General features: G+C 37.0%; 1 protein-coding gene across 1 annotated transcript; it reads right to left on the reverse strand.

The window, feature by feature from the left end:
- Positions 1–2,789: 2,789 nt before the first annotated feature.
- Positions 2,790–24,596, reverse strand: LOC101159814 (nck-associated protein 1-like). Its single transcript, XM_023954884.1, has 31 exons — positions 24,423–24,596; positions 22,813–22,923; positions 22,429–22,521; positions 21,814–21,870; positions 21,178–21,320; positions 20,159–20,249; positions 19,745–19,882; positions 19,355–19,403; positions 18,658–18,814; positions 17,693–17,749; positions 17,504–17,600; positions 17,191–17,300; positions 16,776–16,908; positions 16,545–16,626; positions 15,822–15,880; positions 15,595–15,740; positions 15,384–15,516; positions 15,024–15,143; positions 14,534–14,673; positions 12,977–13,108; positions 11,659–11,877; positions 11,407–11,537; positions 10,270–10,367; positions 9,020–9,113; positions 8,270–8,352; positions 8,061–8,141; positions 4,953–5,046; positions 4,758–4,874; positions 4,045–4,154; positions 3,463–3,552; positions 2,790–3,220 (listed from the first exon to the last, which is right to left on the reverse strand). The coding sequence occupies exons 1-31, from the start codon at positions 24,510–24,512 to the stop codon at positions 3,104–3,106; spliced, it is 3,372 nt and encodes a 1,123-aa protein (XP_023810652.1). The 5' UTR covers positions 24,513–24,596; the 3' UTR covers positions 2,790–3,103.
- Positions 24,597–25,613: the final 1,017 nt, after the last annotated feature.

The raw sequence follows: 25,613 nt of genomic DNA on the forward strand, positions 1-25,613 counted from the left end.
CTAACTTTTGAATTTTAATCAGCTCACAGTTAAAAGCAAGTTTTTAACCTTACTAGCAGCAAACATATGTTACCTGATTAGGATGTATCCACCCCCACCCCCTTTGGATGGATTTAAATATTTTCTATGAGGTGGCTTTCAGTTTTCCACAGCTCTCCCTTTTTTATAAAATCACTTGAAAAGTGTTTTAAATTGTCCTAAAAAATTGTGTTCTTTGAGGCAGAAAAAGGCTTTAAGGCTCAGTAAGGACACCATTATTAAGGACACTATTATTCTTTTTTCCTTACATCTGTATATTTGCAATAATTTTACAAAGGTATAGCTGTAGTACTGTGAGAGATGAGCGACAATGTGGCTTTGGAAATCCCCTGCTTACTGGGTCAGACTGACTCTCATGCTCCCATGCTCTTTGACATGGCACAACACATAGCAGAAATGAAGAGAAATGACATAAAAACGTCTGATTCCCTGTCTCCTCACCCATTTATGGATAATAACTGATGAGGAAAGCATTAACTTATGCTACATTTGCATTTTATTCAAAGATCTCTGAACAGGATCCAAATTACAAGCACGGAAAGTCTACTTTGGGAGTATAATCAATCACGCAGCCCAACCTCTGCCATTTCTCAAAATTTGGACTTTTTTTCTACCATTCATCAGCTTCCATTTCCCTCTGCTTTTGATTGTGAGCATACACTCTCTAATTGCTAAATCCATACCCTCATCTGACCAATTACGACTTAGTGGCTTACTTCAAAAGGAGGAATCTTGACATGTGTGTCTACAAAGGGACTGTACATATTGACGGTACTGAAATGCACATAAAGCTGTTTTTATGTATGGGTCATGTGTGTAACGTCTGGCTATAAATAGGGGACAAAGGTTTGACATCAGTGAAAACACATTTGGTTTCATGTGGGAAATATTTTTATCAACTCCCCTCTATGATTTTAAGTAAAATGGATGTACAGATGCTAAATTTCTCCTTTTACAAATACACAAATGCTGAAAACTACATACTGACTGAAAATTAAAATTATAAATCCACAATGGTATTCATAAGACATTCCAGAAAACTTAAACTGAAAAAAAAATTGCCACAAAAACAGAAAGAATTTTACCCAGAAACACAACTCAGCTGTTTTAATGCAACTAGAGGCAGCAGAAAAAAACAGATCTAGACAAAGAATTCATAAAAAAATGATTTAAACGTCTCAAATTATAAGGACTGAAAAAATGAACTAGAAGTACATAAGCTCAAATCAAAAACTGCCATAACTTGCACAATACTTACTCAGTGAACATGCAAGACAGCCTTTCAAGCAATCCTTAATGAATATTTTAATTATTGAGTAAATATTAATGAAAGAAGTCTTTATGTAGGTCAGAGGTTTGCAGATATGAATGAGCATATAGATTGAAATTTACATTTCAAAGATATTTGTGGTAAAATTTATGACAAAAAGTGTGTTTTAACCGTTTTTCATTTAAAACCTCAATATTTATATTTGGAGAGATCTCACTATGAATAGAGGCAAGCTTTAGAAATATCACTAAAATCTATCTCAAAGCTTTGGTTCAAAATCCATCCAACAATTTTCCCAACCCTCTATGTCCCCTTGGGGTCATGGGGGTTGCCAGAGTGAGTCCTGGCTACTGTAAGACAGATTGCCAGTCTGTCGTTGGGCAATGTCAAAACCCATTATCATATTATTTTCTCTATCCCCTTAAAGTTAGTCTCACAGCCAAGTTCAATCCAGAAAAAAATGTATACCCATTCACCATATTTAACGTTTGTTTTGTTTTTTTAGTTGTTTAAAAAAAAAAGCCACAACAAAAGAATGTGTCACATCATTTTGCTGAAAGATGTCAACAAACCCTCACCTGCAAGCCAAATAAACTTCTGTATTACATTTAGGGAATGCCAGTTTCAAAGGTCACACAGAATTAACTTCTCAGTAGTTACATTTTAAAACACCCTGCTTTTCATCCAATGCATTGTTTTAAAATCTTTATTACAATGAGATACTGGCATTGTACATGTCAGTCATTTATTGTGCGGCCAAGTGTGTAATTGGAAGCGTTTGTAAGGTGTTTCAGTGTGTAAGTCATTGTGCTTCATATAGCATAACCACCCTTATTAAAGAGGAAGCTTCTCCATAAATTTGTGTTGGAGTCAAACAGCACTGGGAACCCAAATCAGGAGGAGGAAAGAGAGATCATTTTGGGTTAAAAAATTAATATCGAATATTTTTTTAAAGCTCTGCAAATTTAAACCCCAACATGTACCCCAGTATCAGTCATTTCTATCCACCTGTTCTCTGCCCCTCGTTTTTTTGTACATAAAATTTCATTTGTGCAAACATCTATAGTGCAATTGTGGCCAACGAGAGGATGCTCAGCTTTAGATGCTCTAAGTATAACAAAACTTGCAAATGCACGCATGATACTCTACTGCACTTATCTAATGTGGCCACTGGGTGAATACAGTGCAGCTGCAGGCACGATTCAATGGGAAAGGAAAGAGACAAGATTGGGAAGGATGGAAGAATAGTGAGACGGTGCTTGTTTGGAAAAGATATTCTCCAAGAGTTACTAATATTAGCAACATGCACTTCAGCATCTGTAAAACTGGAGCGCATCATTTAGGTTCTTCATGAAATATGAAGACGGTGAGACTCTCATGTGGGAGATGGGAATGAAGGAGGGCCACAAGGATGGAACAATCAGAGGTATTGTGTTCCATTGTCAGGGGATGGACAAATGTAAGAAAGTGAAGACAAAAGCACAATGTTACAAAGTTTATTATCGGTTAAAATAAAAAAAGTACTGATACACTTTTAAAAATTGATACATTTAAAGCCGGATTTTTTCTGGAAAAAAAAACACATTCTTATGATCAACGTTTTCTGTGTAAGCCAAAAATGGCTAACTTCTTCTAATGTGTTGGAGCCATATCTGCCACTAAGAACTGCATTTACTGTGGACACAAGAAAGGTTTTTAAAAGTAAAAGACCATGATTAACAGCATAAACATGACACAAAGTTTGAAAATTCCAAGTCATTTCAGTACGTCGACATAGGATTAAACGAAAAGTCCTCAGCCCACAGTAAGGATGAAGGCCTTGTGCACCTCTCTGTAGGCGTTTCGTAGAAGAACGTATGGAAAGCAACTCTCCAGCATGTCTTGACTCAAAAACTGAGACTCTTCCACAATCTAGAAAAGGAAAGTAGGGAGTCTAATTGGTCAGTTGGACTTTTTTGTTATCAGTAAAATCTTTCGTTTAACTAAGAATATAAATACATAAAATAATAATCAAGATATCATAATATAAGAATAATTTTCATTTAATGAAAAAATGTTTTTTAGAAAAAACCTGAGTTATTTTATTATCATTATTAAGTTTTCACGTCAAAACAGCAAAGCTTGTAAAGTAGAAGTCCTCATTGCAAACGTACCATGTGCAGGAGTAAGTAGACAGACTCTCGGTTTTTCACATCAATTTTTTCTACATTCTGTCCCAGCTGAAGTAGAGTGGAGGAGGCCAGCTTTGGAAGGATGAAGCAATCAAAGAAAAAAGAAAAAAATCAAAGTTTTTTTTTTTTTTGTTTTTGTTCAGGTTGTGACCAGAACAAAAGTCCTTTTTTTCAAACAAAAATGAAACTAAACATCACATTTAGCACTTGGTGGTTTTAAAAGACGTTTTGCACAGTTTGTCAAGGTCTTGACTGTAAAAGAATTTGCCAAGTTATTGGTGTAATATATTTTGATTTGGTGATTTTTTTAGGCAAATTCTCAATGAGAAATATACTATAAAAAGAAGATTTCACACGAGAAAAGAAAAGGGCATCCATGGCCTTTTTCTATCTGTTTATTTTGTGTTTTTGCAAAGAGATGTGATGACTTTTTTTGTACATGGTATAAAAAGATGCTCGTCTCTTCTGGTTATATGATTGTCACAATTACTTGAGTATTTTGCTATTGATACAGACCAACTTTTTCTAAAGTACAGGCTGAGAAGCTAAATATTTGCTACTCACCAGTAGAAACTCTTTGAGCTGCTGCTCAATGTTCTTGTTCTGAACAGTGAACATGGCAGCAAACACCTGATTGATCGCCGTAGCTAAGCAGTGGATGTTGTTGTTGTGCCCTGAAAAAAAAAACAAATCCCAGAGAGGTATGGTGAGAGCATGTCCTGTACTTAGGCACAGAAAGGATGTTTTTCTTGCTGGGGTGATTGGACAAATTTTCTAAATGATGTGTAACAGTCAAGAAGAAGCACGTTGAGCTTATTTCCTCTGGCTCACAGGGTTAATTTATTTCAAAAATGTCAATGGAAAATAAAGGCAAAGATAAATAATCTGTGACAAATGCCACTTTATGCCCTGATAAAAATCTTGGTTGTTTGCAACTCTTGCGTTTCAGTCTAGGCTCGGAGCCAAGCATTTGGGGTTAGCAGGGCCACATGCCAAGAGTAACTATATCAATGTACGTCAGCCCGAGTTATCTGTAAACAAAACTCTCTCAACGAAAACGTGTTTCTCATTAACCAGCATGCTTTGCTTCAGACCATGTCCAACTGGAAAGTATGATGCTGGCGTTCTGAGGGTGGAGTACATTTTTTGAACACTATTAGCAGCTGGTTACTAATGGCTGGAAGAACAACTGATTAGTGTCTGGTTGAGGGCTCTCTGGAGAATAATTACTGTCAAGTAGAAACCACGGCGGCTTCAAAGATCTACTGATAATGCACCTCCATGCTCCTGGTTGTAGAGAGAGTTTGGATCCAAAGCCAGGAAGGGCAAGGACACAGCGATGTAAACAAGCAGCAACTGAGACAGCTTGAACTCTTCCTCGAGGGATGTGTTGTCTGTGTGAAAAAGTACAGGAAATGAGGAGTCAGCAATGAGAGCCAAGCGTGTTGTGCACCAAACCAGTGGGACCTTACCTGTATGCATGTTGCGAATGGCTGCAACAAGGGCAGGGTCAATATCACATTTCAGCCCTGCAGCAGAGACCAACTCAAAGATGTTCAGAGTCAGCTGTAATGGGAAAAATGAGTTAGGAGATGATCGTCTGATTGAGAAATTGAGCTTCCGTATTAACAAGGTTAAAAATGACAGCAAGTGCATATTATACATTTGTTTGTATTCTTTTTAGGGAATATCATGATAAACACATTCTCTTTTGAGAAAGCTCTGTTGTTTTCCTCAATGTCAGTCATTGTAAAACTCAAAGAGAAGAACGGCGCTTTGTGTCTAGGAAGAAAGACCTTCAATGCAAATTACATAAATGACTTTCTGAACAACAGCAAATGAACTTGTAAAATGTCTGGTTGACACCAGTAAATGACAGTCCTGGTCTACTGTTGACGTTGCTTTGTTCAATGGTGAAGGAGATGTCAAAATTTGACCAAATTGCTTCTTATTCTGTTACAACACTTGTGAGAAAACGGCTTTTAGGTACTTTTGTAAACGACAACACTGGGAGAATGCCCTGGTTCAAACGCAACTCTTTTTATTGCTTTCCTTGGTTTCTTAGGCCACTCCAACCTCCATCATCATGCATCATAGGTTGATTCCTCCTTGTGAATGAGTGTGAGATCATCTGTCTGTGTGTGGCCTGAGGATGGACTGGAATAAGCTTCAACAAACTCCAGGACCCCTAGAACTATGTGGATTAAACATTTTTAGACACGTTTTCTGGTTCTGCTGTCTCATAGCATCAAATTCTGACGGTTCTTTCTGTGCTGAGTTTGAGTGGATTTCTCTTGGTACACTGGATTCCTCAGAGTCTAAAAACTCTTGTGAAAGGGCTGGCAGCTGCTAGCCTGCATGATGTGTACCCACAGACATAAAACAGGCCTTTATTAAGCCCATTTGAAGTTGTTTTTCTTATGCATATTTGTCTTGGCAAGATATGGAACCATCAGACTCCCAGCATTCTCTAATCAGCTGATGAAACACGCCCAGTAAGGCAATCTACAGGCAATGACTGAACAAATACCTGTCAATCTAATGGTCATGACTATGCACATTTGATTTCAAAAATAAGAACAATAAAATAATATCATTCAGTTTACCCCATATGGTAAATAGTGTTAGACCTTAAATCTAGTCAGAAAGTTTAAAGAAGAGAATTTGGGCTATCAGTGGTGGCCCGTCAAGGCTTGCAAGGCCTTTTCTACTGACCTAAACTAATTAAGAAAAATTAATTCAACTCTTCTGAGTTTTTTTTCCAAAACGGTTTGATTAGTTTTTCATAAAAAAATCCTTTTTTTTTAGTCTGCTCTCTTCATGTTACTAAGTTTTTGCTTGCTTCAGCTGACAGTGTTGCACATTTTAGCTAGCTTGACTTGTCAGGTTTCATGAATTCTGCTCAAGGCCCTCAGAATCCACAAAGCAGCCTTTCCATGTGCTGTAAGTGAGATTTGTTCACAGTTGTTAGTGTTGTGTTGTTTAATGAAGTTTCTGCACCACATATGAGGACTTTGCATACAGGAGGAAGACCACAGCCAAGCTGTTCTGTACTGGTTTTGAAAAAAGCATGATTGAAGGCCAAGGAGCAAAACGCACAGGCTGCTGGGAGCCACATTTCTGGTGTGTAGTTGGGCTGTTTTAGATTTAAGTTAAAGGGACATTCCTAAAAAGAAAAAAATGAAGTGATACTTTTGTGTTATGTTTAACATCACATCCAGTCATTGGTGTTGTTTGCATGGTGAATTGCCTCAGTCAGTTGGACAGATGGAATGTTATCCAATAACATGGTGCGTCTTTTTTAAAAACTCTTTCAGCGATCGGTCTTTCTGACTTGACTCGACCTGAGATCTGGCCCATGCGTGCTCAGTAGAATGTATTCACTAATGTGGTTCAGAGAGCACTGCTGCAGCTCTCTCACAGAGGCATGGGAGGAGGGGCTGCTGACGTCTTTGGGTTTATCCTGGCCCCGTCTGTGGCATACATGTTGTGCTTTTACTCAGAAATATGCCATAAGTGAAGGCAGAAAAAGTTCATGAGTCACAGAGGGTCTTGCAGAACAGAGCGGTCTTAACTCCACCAAGACTTTGAACTAAAATTAGGTAAGAATTTACCCTCACATGTTAACATCCCGTGACACTGCATCATTATTTATTAAACACGACAAAATAGTACAAGTAGAGAGTAAAAAGCTCAATGTGTCCCCTGGCTTGGTGGTGTAGTAGCTTTAACAGTTGTTTTTTGTTAAATCTTTTTCCAGTCCACAAATGTTGTGCTGCACATCTTGGCCATTGTATGGCTGAAGTCTCCTAATTTGTTCAGATGTAACTCTACAAAACTCAGCTGTGCTGTCCTGCTTGTTTCTGAAAGGAACGATTATTCCTCCTGACAACCTGTTCAAACAAAGCCATGCGGCAAAGAGTGGTTCTGATTGAATTGTGTTGAACTTTAACACTAGCCAATCTGCAGTGGGACGCTTGGATTTGTTACAATTCCTAAAGTAAAAAGTTGACCTAAGGCTAAATTTGCTGCTAAATGTTTTCCACTCTTATTATTTCCTCACTGAAGGACAATGGTCTGCAGATTTTCTAAGCACTTCTTGGGTAAATGGACAACATTGCAACAATATTAAGTTGTTATTAAATTATAGAAGAGGTCTCATTAGTGCTCATTCATCAAACAAATGTAGTAGATTTGCATCATTTGGTTGTTGATATTTTCAAACTGCTTTTGCATTTTGATGCATTTGTGAATGACCTGGTTTGATTGTGTTAATTTGTCTCTATGTGATAGAAAATCATTTTGATTTAATAAAAATCCTGCTGGCGTGGCCCTGCAACGAACCTGAAACCTAATCAGTTTGTGCCCTGCCTTTGCCCAATTCTGGCTGCGAAAGGGGGCAACATCGTGACCCCGAAAGGCGAGTTTAGAAGATGGATGGATGGAGGAATCCAAGTGTGACCTTTTATATTTGTTTATTTTAAACAATTGTTCACAAGATCTGCCAACTTAAGTAGCTTCCGAACTTTGATGACATAACAACAAGTGGGTGTCGCTCTGTGGATGACAGCTGTGTTTACCTTAATGTCAGCCTCTGGAGAGATGTTGTCTTTCAGGCTCTCTATTGGTGCTATCAGGAAGGGACAATGATTCTGCAGGACCTTGATTACAGCAAACATTTAAATCAGAAAAAAAACTCTGCAAGATTTTTTAAGGTCATGCCATCTATTTACACTTTTAACATTTCTTTTATAACATGAATATCAGTTGCACCCTCCATGTCTCCTACCTCTTTTAAGCCATCCTGAGTCATTGCTCTGAAGGACAGGATCACCCCAATGATGGTCATCCTCTTCAGGACATTCTCTCCACCTGGAAGCACACACACATGGATCAGGTTTCACTTCAGCCCTGACTGACAGCCCTCCATTGCAATAATTTATGATCATTTATGATGATCCTGGTACAGGGTGTCTTATTTTTTAATACTCTGCCAAAATTCACAAAATTACCTTATATATTTTGAAAAAGGACTATTTTTGCTTGCTTGTGTTTCATTTATGCAAAAAAATGCTGGTTCTTTTATATTTATGACCATTCTAACAACAACATAAAAGACAAATCATTGTGTGGCTGCAACTGGGTTGTGGTCGGGGGGAAATCGACCCGAAAGCCTCTGTAAGTGTTGAAGGCTGCAGACCCCTGATCCACTGCATCCTCTAAAATGTTGGTCAAACAAGAAAAGAAATCATTTAAATCTCGATTTTACTTGTTATTTGGATCATGATTAAAATGTCCTGATATCAAATTACTTTTAAGCAAAGGAACACCTAGCACCTATTTGCAGTGTGTAGTACAAAAATGACTGTTTGTGGCTCAGACTAATTCATGGTGCTTATTCACCCTCAACTCATTTTCAAAGTTACTCCCTCTGACTTTGTGCTTGATATCCTATGACTTTTTTAACATCTCTTTTGTAAGGTCTGTCTTCTCTTAATACCTTTCACTCTTATTTCATCGTACATGTTCAACTTCTCACCTGTGAGCTTCTTTTTAAGAGTGACCATTTCCTCCGGCTTGCCAAAGTTATTTTTCATCTGAACCAGGATGTCCATGTTGTCTATCACCATTTTCTGATAGACAGGAAAAAAGAAGTGATAAAACACCTACTGTTGTGAGTAATAATGCAGATGCCAAAAGCCGTGACAGTTCCGGCTGACATCTCATTTTACAATTCTTCACTTTAGTCAAAGGTGTCAAAGTGGTTTAACAGTGGTTTAACTCATTTTATGAGAGATACTTTTTTCTTAAACAACTTTTGCAGAATAAAGTAGGCGGTACTTTAAGTGTATTCAGGGCATTACCTCCTTATGAACTATTTCATTTCACTAAACCAATTAAACCACATTTTTTGCCTTTTCGAGTAAATTAGGATTTCTTTTTGGAGGCAGAAATAACAAGCTCTGAGCTTTTACCTGGGAAACTGAATTTTCTGCTTTGGATCAACTGATCTTTGTTATGCAAAGTGAATCTACATATATTGTATTGTTAAAACCAGAAAAATGTTGTTCATCCTCCAAAAGAGACTCACCTGCAGAACCATTGGCAGATAAATAGCAGTTACTATGTTTCAAAATAAAAGTAAGCTTCAACACTTCTATGTATTTAATTTTAAAATGTTTTTTTTTTACCTGTCATCACTTTTGCAAAATATAAATTACTGTGTAGTACTGCTGCATTATTTTAAAATCGCCGTTATCTAAATCTGGTTAGGGAAGTGATTTTTTTTCCTGTCATAAGCAGTGGTCCCCTTTGTTGATTACAGTTCCTGGTAAATGTCCATACAAACCCAAACAGCACTGATTTGCATTACCAATCAAAACAATGTGAACAGTAGTTACAACAGCAACTGAAGAAATCTCAAAGTATCTCCAGTGAGGAAAGGACCTGCTGTTGCATCATCTTTTGCATTACAAAAGCATTGTGCATTTGTTTAATAAAAGCATTTACTGGAAAAAAATATCTGTATGTGAAGGTGGTATGTTCATGTAAATCAAACTACTCATATTAGTTAGGGGTTGGGAAGGATTAAACAATTTGAAATTTGAAACATTTGATAATATTCATTCTACATTTTTGTGACGTGCTAACTACAAGTCAAATGACAACAGTGGTACTAAAAAAACATGTTTCAAAACCCAAAGGCTGCAAGAAAGAAACTTGGCCTGAAATTCACTTTGACTAACTTAAAAAGCCTCTTTGTTTATTTATGTCTGCGTGCTACTTTACCTTTAGCTCACTGACTTGCGAGGTGATGTGCCACATCAGGTTCTCACTCAGAAACTTCAAACCGTATGGTCCAATTAGCTCTGCCAGGGCCTGCAGCTCTGTTTAGAAGGTAAAATGTTGAGAAATGTGATGAATAGATACATGTCAACAACAATAAGGAGTAGTGATTTTGAAGGTTTGCAAAGCCTGGCATGTGAGCTAAATAAGTAGGGGCAGAACTTGAATCAATGAGCAGTCTCCTACAGTTATTAATCTATTTCCTTGATAAATGGATGAGGGTGGATGGATGAAGATGTGTGGAAGACAAATTGAAGGTGGTTAATGGACTCTCCATTGAATCCCTCTGAGGCAGCCAGAAGCCTCACTGGGGAGTAAATATAGACAGTGGTGAGCTTTGAGTTTAACTTAAGTCAAGTCTGTAGTGCAGAGATCTGCAATGTAAAGTTTTCAGCTAAATACCTGAGTTGAATGTTCTGTTATGTGAAAATACAGATTTTTTTAGACAGAAGGAATCCCTGTACCATAGTAAGTAGGTGGTGTGGAGTCAAAAATAAGTGACAGGTACCATATGGAATGGGCTTGTAAGGTTAATGATTAGCAACAGTGAATTAAAACATGCTCTGAAACATGGAGCGTTTGACAAGTGTTGTCCAGTAACACTGCTGTTAACGTCACATTGTCAGTTGAAACAATCCACTGTCACTCTGCATGCACAAAACCGACAAAGATCTGCAAGTTCTGCATTATCTGCCAAGTTGTGAGTCATTTCTGAAGCTGCGGTTTCAAGATAATAAGATGCAAACATCACACAAATGTGTTTGCCTGTTTGGTGTTTTAATACTTTAATACCAGCTGTGCGCATCACATTCAAACTCACAGTGAACTTTAAAAAAGGTTTTATCTAAGGATGCCAAAAGCCATGTGTTATCGGTCAAATGGATCTGAATGGTCATTAAAAAGCACACAATAAACCATGTTTCCACACAAATCATTTCTATGTGAGCTCCTGTTGTTTTATTCTGTCTTATTCTTTCAGTTACTTCCTTGGTAGTGGACCAAAAAAGGGTTAAAAAGACAATTAAAGCTTATGAAACAACTCATCAAACATTACCACATTGTTGTGTCACAGAAGCTAACCTGCAACATCTGAGAACTCCTCTGCTCTCAAACTGTGTTCATTGTCAGTAGTCTGACTGACAAAGCAGTGCCTTGTTGGACAGTGTACAATCAGGGAGTTGCTGGCTTGACGTAACAGACCCTCCAGGTACCTAAATTGTAGAAAACATTTGCATAGCATAAATCCAAAGTCTAAGAGAAAGTAAGCCGAGAAAGACAAATATTTGAGTGATAAAACTATTTTTTCTTTGAATAAATGTTTCCCCTACCCACCAGTTTGTGTAGAGAGTTGTAATGGTCTGCCCTCCGTGGGAGTCCAGTGGCTGTGTTTGCTGTAAAAGGACAGTCTTCACCAGCCGGGTGACGTCAACATTGATGTAGCTGGAGAGGCCATGAAGGCTGGCTGTATAGGCTCTTATTGCGGCCAGGAGGTCAGAGGGGCGCGTTATCTCCTGGGTGGTCTGGTTGTAATTGGCCATTCTCACGATGATTCTGGGGAAACATGTATAAACAATGTCTCCTGTCACCAACTTGAGAGCAGTTAGCTGAGACCTTAAAATGACATAAACAGCTCACAGTGACTTTGAACCACCTTCATCAGATTGGCACAAGTACTGCGCCAGAATTTTCCTGCACATTACAATGTATTGTCTTAAAGACCATTTATTTTTATCAATAATTCAATATAAACATATAGACAAGAGAAGACCAAGATGTTACAAAAAAGATACTGAGTTAACCTTTGGTTTACCCTGGTAATTGACAAAAAATGCAAAGATAAGTACTTACAAAAGTGTGGTGTATGTACTAAATAAACTTAATTTAAAAAAAAAAAAAATCAATGTGATTTACAGACCAAAATATTTAAATTTAACATGATTTTTCCTAGGAAAACCAATCTTGTTCGTTTTATCAGATTCAACAAACTGATAACTGTCATAAACTAGGTTAGGAATCTCCACATTGCAATTGCCAGATAGCAACATTTGGTCTGAAAAAGTACAAATATATTTGTAAATGAAATTTGATTTATGAATTTAAATTAATAAACATTGCAATTTCTGAGTGAAAATGTATTTAATCTGAATAATTGACTTTAAACCCAGGCAAGAAGAGCCTGGTTGCAGCACAAACTGACATGAACTTCGACATTAAATCTTCATTTTTTACTCTTTGCTGATTAAATTAAAGAAAAGGTCACATTTACATGAGGAAAAGATCATTTTGATAGAATACACCTTGTTGCAAGGATGAACAGTTTTCCTATTGTTGTTATTTCATATGGTAAATGAAGTGAGTGTGAGTGTTTTCATGTAGAAGGACAGTCACACAGCTAATTGAGATTCCAGCAAGGAGTCAAAGAGAGGCATTAGAAAAAATAATACTTGGATAATTCATGGCATATTCTGACAAATTAACTATATTTAAAATGAAACATCCCACTTCTGAAGTTTCAGAATGATTTGGCTGTTATTGTATTCCTGACACTTATTATTAAAGAAATTGACACATTGCATAAAAAAAAACGAAACTCTCACTTCAGGGAAGAACTCCACTACAGAACATAAAGTAAAGCTTTCAGTGAGCATACTCAGAAAAGCGTTGCTCCAGATGAGAGAGAAGGAACTCTGTGGGAACTACAATGTGGTCGAAATTGAGAAAATCACTGCAGAGACTGTAGGTGGAGCAGAGCTCTCTCAGGATCAGATGCAACTTGTCCAAACTGAAAGACACATGGGAAAGAAAGATGTATAATTATTAAATTTAACCTGGTAAATTTGTTTGCTTTATCCTGCAAACAAGATAATAAAATAAGTAAGAGAACTACAAGTGGGTCTCCAAAATGATGCAGAGGATGAGGATATAAAAACAGGGATGTACAGTATTAGCATTTATTTAGATTTAAAAGAAGCTGTAAGGCTTTGAGCAACAATTTATCAGACTGAACGTCGATACAGAGTAATGTTTTAAAAAAAGAGATATTAAAGAACAAGTCTGAGTTTGAATGTTTCAGCAAAGACAACTAATTTTGTTTTAAAAGATTTTTTTTAGATCCATCTAGTTTTTTATCTTTTTAAGTAAGCTCAGAGTCTCCAAGTGAAAATGTAAAACTATTAACAAATTATGACAAAAGACTTCTTGTTTGACTTTAACATTAAAACTGTGTCTACCTGTATTTGCAGAAGAAAATCCTCAAATCCAATAATAGGTTATCTTGATCACAAAGTGTTTTGTTGACTTAAACAAGCAAATATATATACTGCTTAAATCCCCAAAGGTAAAAGTTGCATTATGATACATAACGTTTTCTGCAAAACTTCAAAATACTGTTAAATTTTGTGTAAAAGTGCTTCGCCATCACTCCATATACCCTTTTACTTCCACCCTGTTCTTACAGACATGTAGGATAAAATATAGACCCCTGTGAAAACACAAATAAGACCTTTCAAAGACCTTCCTGTAGCCTGTGTTTGTTTTGTCCGTTCTCGGCTGTTGTGGAAATGTCCTTGGAAGCAAAAGGGCTCATTCCGTCTGCAGCTATAAATGTCTCAAACTAAGTTTGAAAACCAAAACAGCTTTCTCCTAACTTTACACGAAATTTGCAAAGGAAAAACAATAGTTTTGACTATATATTTAAAAACATACTGCATTTAGTCTTGCCAAGGACAGTAATCTACAGTATAAATGAAAGTTGTGATCACCATGACTTATGCTTTCAGTCAATAAAAAATAAGTTCACATGAAGCTCAAATTTGTCATTGAATTATATCAAACTACAACTTCAGACCTAAAAACATGTTACTATTTATATAATTTGATTTGAGGAGAAGTTTGGGTCTCCCTGTGCCGGTCCCCAGCCTGGATAAAGTACGGGGTTGTGTCTGGAAGGGCATCCAGTGTAAAAATCTCTGCCAAACTACCTGTGCGAATCAGTGAAAAGTGATTCGGCTAATCCTTGAAGGGATAAGCCAAAAGTTGAACAACAACATTTGAATATGTTGATTTGATTGTGTTGCCAACTTTCAGTAATCAGAAATTTAATAATAATACTGAGAATTTATACATTTATTATGCCAGAATCATTTTGATGCAGTGAGATCTGCAGGCAAATTACATAAATGTTCTGAATAAAAATAAAAATGCTAACTTGGTGGTCACTGTCCTGTCCTTCCTCTGGCTTTCAGCACCTGGCTTCTCCTTCTGAACTTCTCCTTTTTTAGGCACAGCCTTCTTTTGCTTCCTGTGTCGAGCAGCACTGATAGACTCAGCACAGTGCTTGGGCAACAGCTGATGAAGAATGAAGCGAAAAAAGTTACCATCAAAATGAACGAATAGGAGAGGAAGAAAGTAGAACATCAACTTAAAATGACCAAATACAACTTTACAGCTGTTTTTTTCCCCCACATATTACTGGAAGATCATATTTTACATGAGCAATTAGAAAATAATACTGCAGTAATGAACTCCAGGGTTTCAAAATGGTCTTATCAGCTAGTTAAATTCCCCAGTCACCTCACAGCCCCAGTTAAAATAAACCCAGGCCAATTGGATGATAGCATGATCATATTTGGACATGGATTTTGGCAGAATCAGACAGTGCAATTTGCTTTCTGAAATGTGAAATTCTCAGACTCCACCTGGTCGTTCAGATTGCGCTGCTCTGCACATATCTCTAAGACGACACTACTGGTTTGCTTGGCTATCTGCTCCAAGAAGGTCACACAAAGGCGCAAACTCTTCTTCTCCAGTATATCCATCTACACACAAGAAGCACAGCACACAAAAGACACAACAAGAGAGTGGGATCAGCTTAGACAGTTGTATTTATCTGCAATAATCATCTACCTAGATACAAAACAAGTTATCATACAGATGCAAATCTCAATGTTTTGAATTCCTATAATTACAGAATGTTTGTTATTGATGTCATAATCTACAGTGAAATGGAGAAATAGAAGTTGACTTGTAAAGGATGGAGCATATAACTGAACACTGACCTCTTCTGGACACAGAGAGTGTCCACAGTGGCTGAAGTGAGAACAGACGGAGGGGAACGCCATGAGGTACTGCTTCATAAGTATCTCCTCATTGCTCTGGTTAAACATCTTCTCAAAGACATGGGGGTAAAAACTAAAAAGAAACAATAAATAAATCTTAAAACTCATTCAGAAAATAATTCCTGAAGATAAAACCAGAGATAAGACTGACCAGAGGATAGAGAGCTCAGATGTCTCCTGAAGCATTTCTTCCATACTGTCTACCATCTTGGTGTGGAACTGAATCATGTTCATGACTTTTGCCAAGTCAGGATATTCCTTCAGTGGAAGAGGGGCCTTAATGACACTTGTGTATGCCTAAAACAAAAACAAAAAAGGTCTAATGTACATATTTTAAAATATATACAGTTTTTGATGATGAACAATTAGACATCAGACCTGTAAACGCAGCCAGTCCAGTCTCACTGCTCTGAAGTCAAACTCCTCCTTGTTCTCCACTGTAGAAATAAGACTTTGCAATTATCACCAGGACATTAGAATGTGTTTAAAAAGCTTTTGAAAAATATTTATAAGTACAATATTTATGCCAAAGTAAAAAATTAAAATTGAGACAAAAGTTTAATTCCTGTAAGAAGACTGAGGATTAAAAAAATAAATTCTGGAGAGATTTATAGTAAAAAATGTTAGATTAAATCTAAAGGCCATGTCACACAGCCACCATATAACAGGAACCGTGCGTGATTATTGCACTGTTTATATGCAATTCATTAGTGATCAGAGCATCAATTACACACTTTTAATGTGATATGTGCAGGATATAAAAGTTATGCATTTATGGTATCCAACATTTTTTGTCAGCTTTATTCAATTTGCTCAAAGGATTTAGAGTCTCGCATTTAACTTTGGTTTAATCACAGTTTAGGTCAGCACTGAGTAAAACAAACAAAAGAAAAATAAAAAAATTTAAAATACATGGTAGTAAAATAGAACGAGAAAAAAAAAGCAAAAAATTCCAGAAAGGCTTATAATTGAACAGTCTGGGAACTCATTAGCTAAATCAGAAAGAATTCAAGATGATTCAATACCTTTCACAATCTTTATTGTTCAACTATGTAATGTTTCTATTTATATTTCATGCAGGTTAGCTGTTGTAAAGGTTACCTTGTTTAATGGAGAGAGCCGACAGGGTCGAGACAAATGAGCTCAGAAGGACTGACTCCTCCTCCGGACAAACAGACATGTTCTAAAATGAAAAAAGTAAGAGTAAGATATAGAAATGCTGCAAAAACATGATAGATATGTTTACTCTGTAAAATTCCACTGGCAACAACAAAACGTAATCATTTTAAGCTCTTTATGATTTTATTTCCATCAAAACACATTTTCAGTTACCTGTATGGTGTCATTGAGAACCAGTGCATCAAACTGTGCCAGGTACTGAACATGATATCGCTGAACTATTTTGCTGTATTTTCTCATTAGACTTCTTAACCTCTCCATGTGGAACAGCAGCTCCGCCATCTGACTGAAGAAAATGAAAAAGGTAATAAACAGGGTGCCCACATTTTCTGTTGGCTGATTTCAAGTCTAACTTATTCTGATAAATGTAGTGAGCTGCTGTGCTGCGCAGTGGCTTAATGAGAGTTCACAGTAACACTGAAAAAGAAATGAACCGTCTTTTCAGTCAAGTTTTCAGTCGCCACGCCCCATTTACTTTGGTGCACTGCATCAAAATAAACTGACAGAGTTTGCTTGTATGACAAAAGCAGCCACGACAGTCCTGACCGCCTTAGTACCTCCGACCTACTTGTCGTTGTAGTCCTCTGGTGTCTTTATCTTTGGCATACTCTCAGAATGTCTGACGAGCCATTGGACCTCGTCGCGGGAAAATGAAAGAGCCATGAAGACAAACAGAGCCTGTGGGATTTGAATGATCCAAGGAAAGGCAAAATAAAAAGAGGAATGTTAGGAAAAACGTCCTTATTTGGTTACATTTCTTTAAAATCTAGGCCTAGTAGACAGGTGCTGAAAAAAAGGAAGAATTAACTGATGCTGACAGGTTCCAGAATTTATTTGAGAGAGATCTGTTTTACAATAAATGCATCCCACTGTATTTCTACCTTTGGTCCAAGGAGTCCAGGTTCATCAGCCAGAACTTGACTTAACTCCTTCAGTGCTCCTCTCAGGAACTTCCTCCTCTCTCTGTGCATAGCTCCACTGGTAATATTTCATTTTCACTTAGTACAACAGTCATATTGAAACATGCACATGTTGGGTATTTAATAAAAAATGTAAAGCATAAACTTTACCAGTTGATTAACACATGCTCACGGCATTCCTTAATGTCTGCAACTCGTTTGCTGTACCTGATGGAAAGAAAAATAAAGTCATACTCAATTCTTTGAAGAAAAAAAAACTATTCTTGTAGAGTATTTGCTGAGTTTTATTCATCTTTTATCTAACTTTAGTCTCTTTTTAGACTTTTCTCCAACTACATAATATGACATCAGGAGGGCAATAAAAATCAAAGATAAGGTCGTATTTACTCTTAATTTGACATGAACACAGTTTCAACATGCTTTTTTTAGTTCTGTGTTTTATGTATCTTGTTTGTATCAGAGTGGGACCTCTGTGTTTTTGTGGATCTTTGTGTGTATGTTTGTCTGATTAATTTCAGGTGTGGTGCTGGAAAGGGTGTGGCTTCCACTGGACCCAAGCTGATGGAGGCAGCCTTTAAAAGCATCATGTGGACCTCCAGCTTGTGAGAAGGGAGCTTTGCTGCAAAAGTGTTGCCACTGCAGCTTGGCGTGCTTCTTCACATGTTCTTTAGTTTGTGTTGCACTTTGTGGCTAAGTGTTCTGAGTAGTGGCTGGGTAGCTCAGTTGGTAAGGTAAATAGCTGCCACGCAGGAATCCAGGGTTTGATAAACAATGGTACTGGGGGCAATTACCACATCAGCAAAACTTAACTTTTGTGTTATGCTCCTCTATCCTAGACATCAAATGGGGCACAAAGGGGTTTATGTGGAAAAACATATCGTGATTTCAAAATTGAAGAACAATTGTTTTTTTTTACATTGGTCATAGTGTGGGGATGGAAGTTATGAGGAGAGTTGGTGTGAATGAGGAAGATCCAGAGGATAAGATTAGCCAGAGGCTGATGATCCACAGTGGTTACTCCTAAACTGAGAAGCCGATAGGAAAACCAGAAGAAGACTCGAAGATGACTACATGAATTCAAACCGCAACCGGATGTACAATAAACGGACCGATACCCTTTGAAGTTGTCAAAGATGTCTTCGGTCACTTTGTGTATGTTGAAGACTTCGTCCCTGATCAGGGTGAGGTAGAGGCCGCTCCTCAGGGCCATCTTCCACAGCTCCAGAGAAGTCTGGTTTGTGTTCAGGCTGCCGTGGCACAACAGGAAGCCAACTGCGAAGAAGGCAGGTAACCTCCATGAGATGGTCTGAAACTATTGAAGCTTTGCCAGAAACGGCATCCTTTTTAAGTTAAAATGATTTTTTTAATGAAATATGTTTGAATTATATTGCAGAATTTTACAGCAGTATATGAATAAGTACCTATCCATAAAAACATTTTTATTGATACAAACATTGACATAAAGCATGTTGCATGTTGAGTGTAGCTCTTGAGCCACATGGTATGGTGTGGTTTTCACAAAGAGTAAATCCAAATTCTAAATATAAATATTTTAATTTAAAAAAAGTCGTAACCGTCATTGTTTTTTAAAATACTGTTCCGATCTATTCAGATGTCAAAGGTTTGTGGGGAAAGTTGAAAAATTATTTGATGAAAATGAACTCCATATTTCATGGGAAAATTACTTGAAATGTAATAATTTGCAAGTATAGTGATTGTTTTGCTTATGGTAAATTGACATTTTCGTGCAAATTATATGATTTTATTTTTATTTTGGTAAAGTCAACTTTCAGATATTTTAGTAATACTCACTGATGATCCAGCGCTCCATGACTTCCATTGATAAGTATTCACAGGTCATCTGGGAAGAACGATGAGCTTTAGAACACATATTTTTAACTTTAGCTCATGTGTGTACATCATGGATGGAATAAATAACTGTATTGGAGAAACATCTACATGTTTTGTAGATTCTTCAGAGGTGTTTCATTGACTGATCCTTGTATAAATTCTAAATAGTTTATTGCTGTAGCTCTATAGCCTGGGGTAGAATTACAAAGGTTAGGAGGAAAAATTCCAAATTTTTCCAAACAAAGGAAAACAGCAAGCACTAAGGCCAACAAGGCCCACTATTCAGGTTCTTAAGAATCCCTCCACAGTGTGGGACAATTATAGAAAAGATGGGCAGAAAGATGGGCTCACTGTGTCACAGCAGGCGGGTTCCATCATGGCAGCTGGAATGCTGAGTAGGCTGAGCAGCTGGGCCCTCCGCCACTGCTCTGGTGGCAGGTTTCTGCGCGGGTAGACCATGTTCAGCGAAATCAGAGCTGCTGTTACAGACTTTGAGCAGGAAGGAGAAAAAAACAAACATGAAGGACACCAAAACTCATAAACCATCTTACCTCGGAGTATTAAAAATAAAAACACTGCATTTAATCCTGAAAATCAATTAGCTAAGCATCCAGAAAATAACTGTGTTTTTTTTAATTATTTTTTTCCTTTTGTACATACAAATTAAAGTGCATGGTAAAGATACAAGAAGATACATTTCCAGTTTGTACAATAAAGAACAGCAAAACAATTATAGAGAAACAGAACATTTCAGTGAATATTCACCCTTGTGTGAGGACCAAAATCCTCCAAAAGCTTCTTCCAGGGATGGTCATATTCTAAAAACATCTGACCGAGGCGTGGATAGGATGGTTCGCTGCAGGTTTGGTGCATCAAGAAAAGGAATAGAACCAGAGAAAAAACAGGAAGCAGTTGCTTTAGTTATTTGTTTCCATCAAATTTAGATCCTCTCCTCTCTGCAAAAATAGGTTTTACATATCTTTATTTTACTTTTTTGCTTTACCCAATATTTACCAGGAACATCAACTTGAATACTTTAGATTTTTAGAAAAGCATGTTGGTGTCATAACACAGTTGCTCACCTTGAGCACTATTCATTTGTATGCTATTTTAGAAAAAAGTTATTTGGCTGAATAATTAATTGCCAAGATTTTTGATTTTTTTTAATATAAAGCAGAAATGAGAATTTCAACTCTTAAAGAAACTAACTAAATTCTGAAATCGTAGTTTACAAGTTAGATGAGATTTGTTCTGTACAGCAACTACACTGTGCGTGTTTTAGCTTAGTTTTAAGATGGATTTTGTACTATTTTGGGTTTTCAGATAAATGTTTGAAGAAATCTTTGAAACCAGTTCAGTCACCATGATGTGATAGAGAGTCCTGCCTGAGACTGGAAGGTTTTGAGTGCAATTCCATGTCCGAGACATACCAGAGACTAAAAATGGGACCCAATGCCTCCCTACGTGACACTCAGCAGTAAGGGGTTGGATTGGGGAGTTAAACCAACGAATGGTTTCTGTGCTCGGCTATGACTGCAGCTCACCGCTCCCTCACAGATGGGTCAAATCCAGAGAACAAATTTCCCACACCTAGGTGAGTGACAACATATGGAACTTTAACTTAAATGTTTTGGGATCGTAAAGATCTCAAACTGTTAAACTGCAGATATCAACGTACAAGCTTCATAAGTTCAGTCGGGTTAACAGCTGGCAAGCTCATTATAGATACGCTTTTTAAATATTTTCCTCCACAGTACTTTAATGAATATATCTTTATTTTTAACCTGGTCCCATTGGTCATCTCATGGGCGCAGTTGAACATTCCCACCAGAACCTTCTTGTCCTCAATTCTTGAGAGCATGAGGATGACAGACGTGAAGGTGATAATCAAGTCCAAGTAGTTTTTGGTGAAATCAAAGTTGAAAACCTGCAATTAAATAACAGCCTTACATTGCTGCAGTTAGAGCTTAGGCAGATCCATATATTTACGTTTACTCTATTGATTAAAAGAAAATGCCCTGTTCAAAAAAGAGAAAGAGGAGAAAATGTCATGATTTACAACTAAAATATCCAGATATCAAATGTATAGTTGTAAAAATGAATTGCAGATAATTGAATGACAGTTTGATACAGGGGTGTCAGACTCCAGGCCTTTCCTCCTGGTTTTTCGCAAACTTAGTCCTCCCTGCTTCTGATTACGTAGATCAGGTATGTTTTGCAACAGGGTGCTTCAGCCCAACAGAAGCTGGGTTGGCTCCAGCAGCCCCGTAACCCAAAAGGTGTTCTGCAAATGGACAGATGGAGGTGTGTTTTGCCAACAAGAGGCTACAATTAGTGTAAAACGTGGGACACTAGGCCTCAAGGTCTGAAGTTTGACACCTGTACCTTAACACTCATTAAGCAGAAAAACTTTTACTTACAATATCGAAGCTGCACTGACCAGCATCTATGGTGTTCAGCAACTCATATGCATGGTCCTGGAAAAACGTGTAAGAGTTTAGATTGAAAAATAAGAGAGAGTAAAATGTAAAAAGAAAAATAAATCAATATTCATGGTAATCAATCAACAACAAATGAACAATGCAACAAATTTCAACAACTAAATCATACAACAAAACAGTATCATGTAGTTACATGCTTTACAAACTATGTCTGACCTTTATCTTTTGCTTCTTTAAGCAAAAGAAATATACAATCTGGCATTACATGAAATTTCCTATATTATTTTTTAATGTATTTGCAAATAAATCATTTAAAGTCATTTGTGCTTTTAAAAATGTTTTAACAGGCAGTGTCAGTATATCATAATTTTTTTTTAAATAATAATATGTCAGAGAAATGATTGTGATTTTGATTAAGAAATGCCAAAAATAGAATAATAATAATAATAATGGATTGGATTTATCTGCGCTTTTCAAGACACTCAAAGCGCTTACATTGTGTCCATTATTCATTCACTCCTCAGTCATACTTGGTGACGGTAAGCTACGGTTGTAGCCACAGCTGCCCTGGGGCAGAATGACAGAATGCCTCACCTTGAGCTCTAAAACATCCAGGAAAGAATCATAGAAGTTTTTTGTAGCTTGCAGTATTTCAGACTTCTGCCGCTGGATGGCAGTCAGATTATGCTGGAAAAATTAATAATGGAAATATGAAAGCTGTTGTGTCAGCTGAATTAAAGCCTTCTTTTACATGTTATTCTAAAAAAACAAATCAAAACAATTTAACATAAGACAAAGAAAAAGTACCGGGACAAGCCCAAAATTTCATTAAGAAATAGTATATGTTTCTGTATTCAATATTTTGGCTGAAGTGTCAAAAACAGTATTAACATTTAGTATATTGCGTGTACCATTATCTCCTGTACTAATTTTGTGGAGTGTATTTTTTTTTTTTTTACAGGACTGCTTCATACTTACATTGTTTCCCCTAAAATCTATGTTTGGGAACTTCTTATTGATGTACTTGATGGCAGGTTCCATGGCTTTGTCTGTGAGGAAGGTCGGGCGCAGCTTGGAGTGTGAACATAACTGCAGGTAGATTGAAAAAAAAGAGAAAAGTTTCTTTTGTTTTCTGTTTTAACATGTGAATTACAGTCAACAGTGGTGGAGCAGTGCATGGACCTCCACCTGGGGGAGAGGGTGGAGTCTTTGACTCAAGTTCTGTAAAACATTGTGAGACAGATGCTGCACAGAATCTGTCCCACCCTCATTACTCCTTCACTGTGCACTTAAGGAAGATCCCTGAACTGAACTGCTCCAGAAGAGATGTTTAGTGTCCACAGGTCGATCTGTAGTTACATTAATCAAATGTCAGTTAATAACATGGAACTCTAAATTTTAAAAAAATGGCATGACAGACACGTCTGCTGGTGTGCACAGTGTATTTTGGGCAGAGGGAAAGCAGCCCATGTAAGGCTACTTTATTGTTTTTTTTTTAATACAGCTCAAGGTATATCCAAAGACTTTGCACGACTCAGCTTCAAAATGTTAAAAAGAGGGATTTTAGTTCAAATGGGACATAATAAACCTGATAATTCATTCTGCTTAAATGATGTGTGATAAAAAAAATGTTTTGAAAGAGAGAATGTTGTCAAAAGACTTAGATGTGGTTCCACAGACCAGTTGCTGTAAAAGTTTTCTTACAAGTTATAATACTCAGTACTCCACCGTAATGTGGTTTATTCAGTAAACCATCATTTGCTACGTAAAAAAAATCATCCTGAACAAATTATTCTACTTCTCTTATTAATACAAGAGACTCGTTGGCCAAAGTTCTCACACTGCACATGGTGGATGCTTCTATAGAAATAAGTTGTTTGAAGCATTTTGGCAACAGTTCAGTTCTGCATATAACTATTTTGGTAATGTTTGACTGTCATTTACTGACTGTCTTGTTTTCTTAAATGTGGAACTCGCTGTTTTGAGTTTAGAATAACTGACATTTGAGGTGGCTGACTCTACAAGCTGGCTTCCTGTTTGCACTTCCTCTTTGAAGAAATGAGTGTGGTTGCAGTTTGGAGACAGTGTTGCTCAGACTGCAGAAAACCTGGTCAATAAACAGAAATATATCTCATTAAGCTGGTTCACTAATTTGAAAGGTTTCTACAAAACGTATAAAGTTTTAATCATTTCAGCTTTAATTGTGAATCCCAGAAGAATTCTGTGGCATTCCTCTTCCTGTGTGTTATACATCGCAAATAATTTTTTTCAGTCATCCAAATAATTGATTTCACCGTCAAAACACAATTTTATGGCTGTCAATGCAGAGTGATCAACCAATCTGGCAACTCTATAATGATAAATGGAAGTAGAAGTCAAACAACATTAGGATTTTGGAACAAGCAGACATTAAAAAGGATAAATAATTAAAGAAAAAGACGTATTTACTGTTAAATGTATGCTTTATTTTATTACAGCATTATAAAATACACATTTTAAGCTAACAAAAATGTTGAAATGAAGTTCCTTATTTGTATCTTGCGCTGTTCGCACTAATCACTTTTTGAATCTGCCTTCATTCCCCTCACCTTTTTAATGTAGTTCATACGTATCAGCACGCCTTGACCCCTCTCATTCAGGACGGTGAGTTTCTCCGCCAGTTTCATCTGGTAATCCATGATGCAGATAGCCTACACCTGTCCCTCCGTTTGAACCCTGGCCTCCAAGTTCTGAGCTGCAGATGAACCCTCTGAAATAAAGGCTCAAAAAGGCCTCACCCAAACAGTCACATGGGGGTTGTGGGTGGAGGTGGAGCAATGACTTTGTCTATTGATATGGTATGACATCACAAAGGAACTTGTAATAGAACTAAAATGGGCAATGTCTTAATAAAACAAAAATGGGGGGGGGGGGGGGGGGATCATGTACTTTTTATGGTTAGACAATTAAATGTTACAATCATGTTTTCTTTTTTAAGACAAACTATTATTTTATTTCTTGCAGCTAGTCACTTAGTTTTTTTTTTTATGGTGAAGGATGCAACAAAATGGATTGGCAGGAACCCTAAACAAGCTTTTTTCATCTAAGATTTTATTTTGTAAAAATGTGTAAAATAAAAGACCTAATCATGCAACATAATGTCTACCTCGAGATGGCGCCATTTAATAGCTGAAGAAATGGATCAGCGAACCCTTTTGACTACATAATATTAATATGGTGTGGAAAAAAATGTATATATAGCTACATTTATTCTGACTTTGTTTTCTTTTCAGTTTTAAGATATTATTGTTGAATTATCTAACAAGGGATTTCTCAATAACTACATTATTTTCTAGTTCTGCAATGTTTAACACTCAATTTGCAAACATTAATTTGCAGTTACCCTTTTCTAGTACACAAATGCACAGGATTCATTCCAGTCATGTCTAAAAGGCCTCTAAAATAATCATAAAACAGGTCCCCATCCCTTGAAAAGTCTCCAAACAGTTCACAGTCAGTTATTCTCAAGTGTTCTTTTGACCCAGATGAAAGACTTTGTCATGTAAACTAGAAGAGCTCAGAGTTATTCAGCATCTGTGTGTTGTTTTCCATTTCTCACGTGACTGTAAATTACTTTTGTTGGAATTTGATGCAGTAATTGTGCAGTTGGAGTCAAAGAAGGCACTTAGAGAGGTGATATGAACTGAAGGCATGCATAAATAGTGGAGAATAAGTGATATGTCTGATGCTAATGGGGTCAAACAAATAATCTGTTTATTATTTCCATGCTGGCAAAGGTT

The sequence above is a fragment of the Oryzias latipes genome, chromosome 5 (genome assembly GCF_002234675.1).
Source record: "Oryzias latipes chromosome 5, ASM223467v1".
NCBI classification, from domain to species: Eukaryota; Metazoa; Chordata; class Actinopteri; order Beloniformes; family Adrianichthyidae; genus Oryzias; species Oryzias latipes.

What these genes read in the sequence shown, in the direction of transcription:
- LOC101159814 (XM_023954884.1), bottom strand. Translation starts at nt 24,512, where the DNA reads ATGGATTACCAGATGAAACTGGCGGAGAAACTCACCGTCCTGAATGAG. An exon ending in CGCAAGTCAGTGAGCTAAAG is followed by an intron (nt 9,114 to 10,269) that starts GTAAAGTAGCAC and finishes CCTGTCTATCAG; the next exon opens with AAAATGGTGATAGACAACAT. An exon ending in CTCAGGATGGCTTAAAAGAG is followed by an intron (nt 8,142 to 8,269) that starts GTAGGAGACATG and finishes GCTGTAATCAAG; the next exon opens with GTCCTGCAGAATCATTGTCC.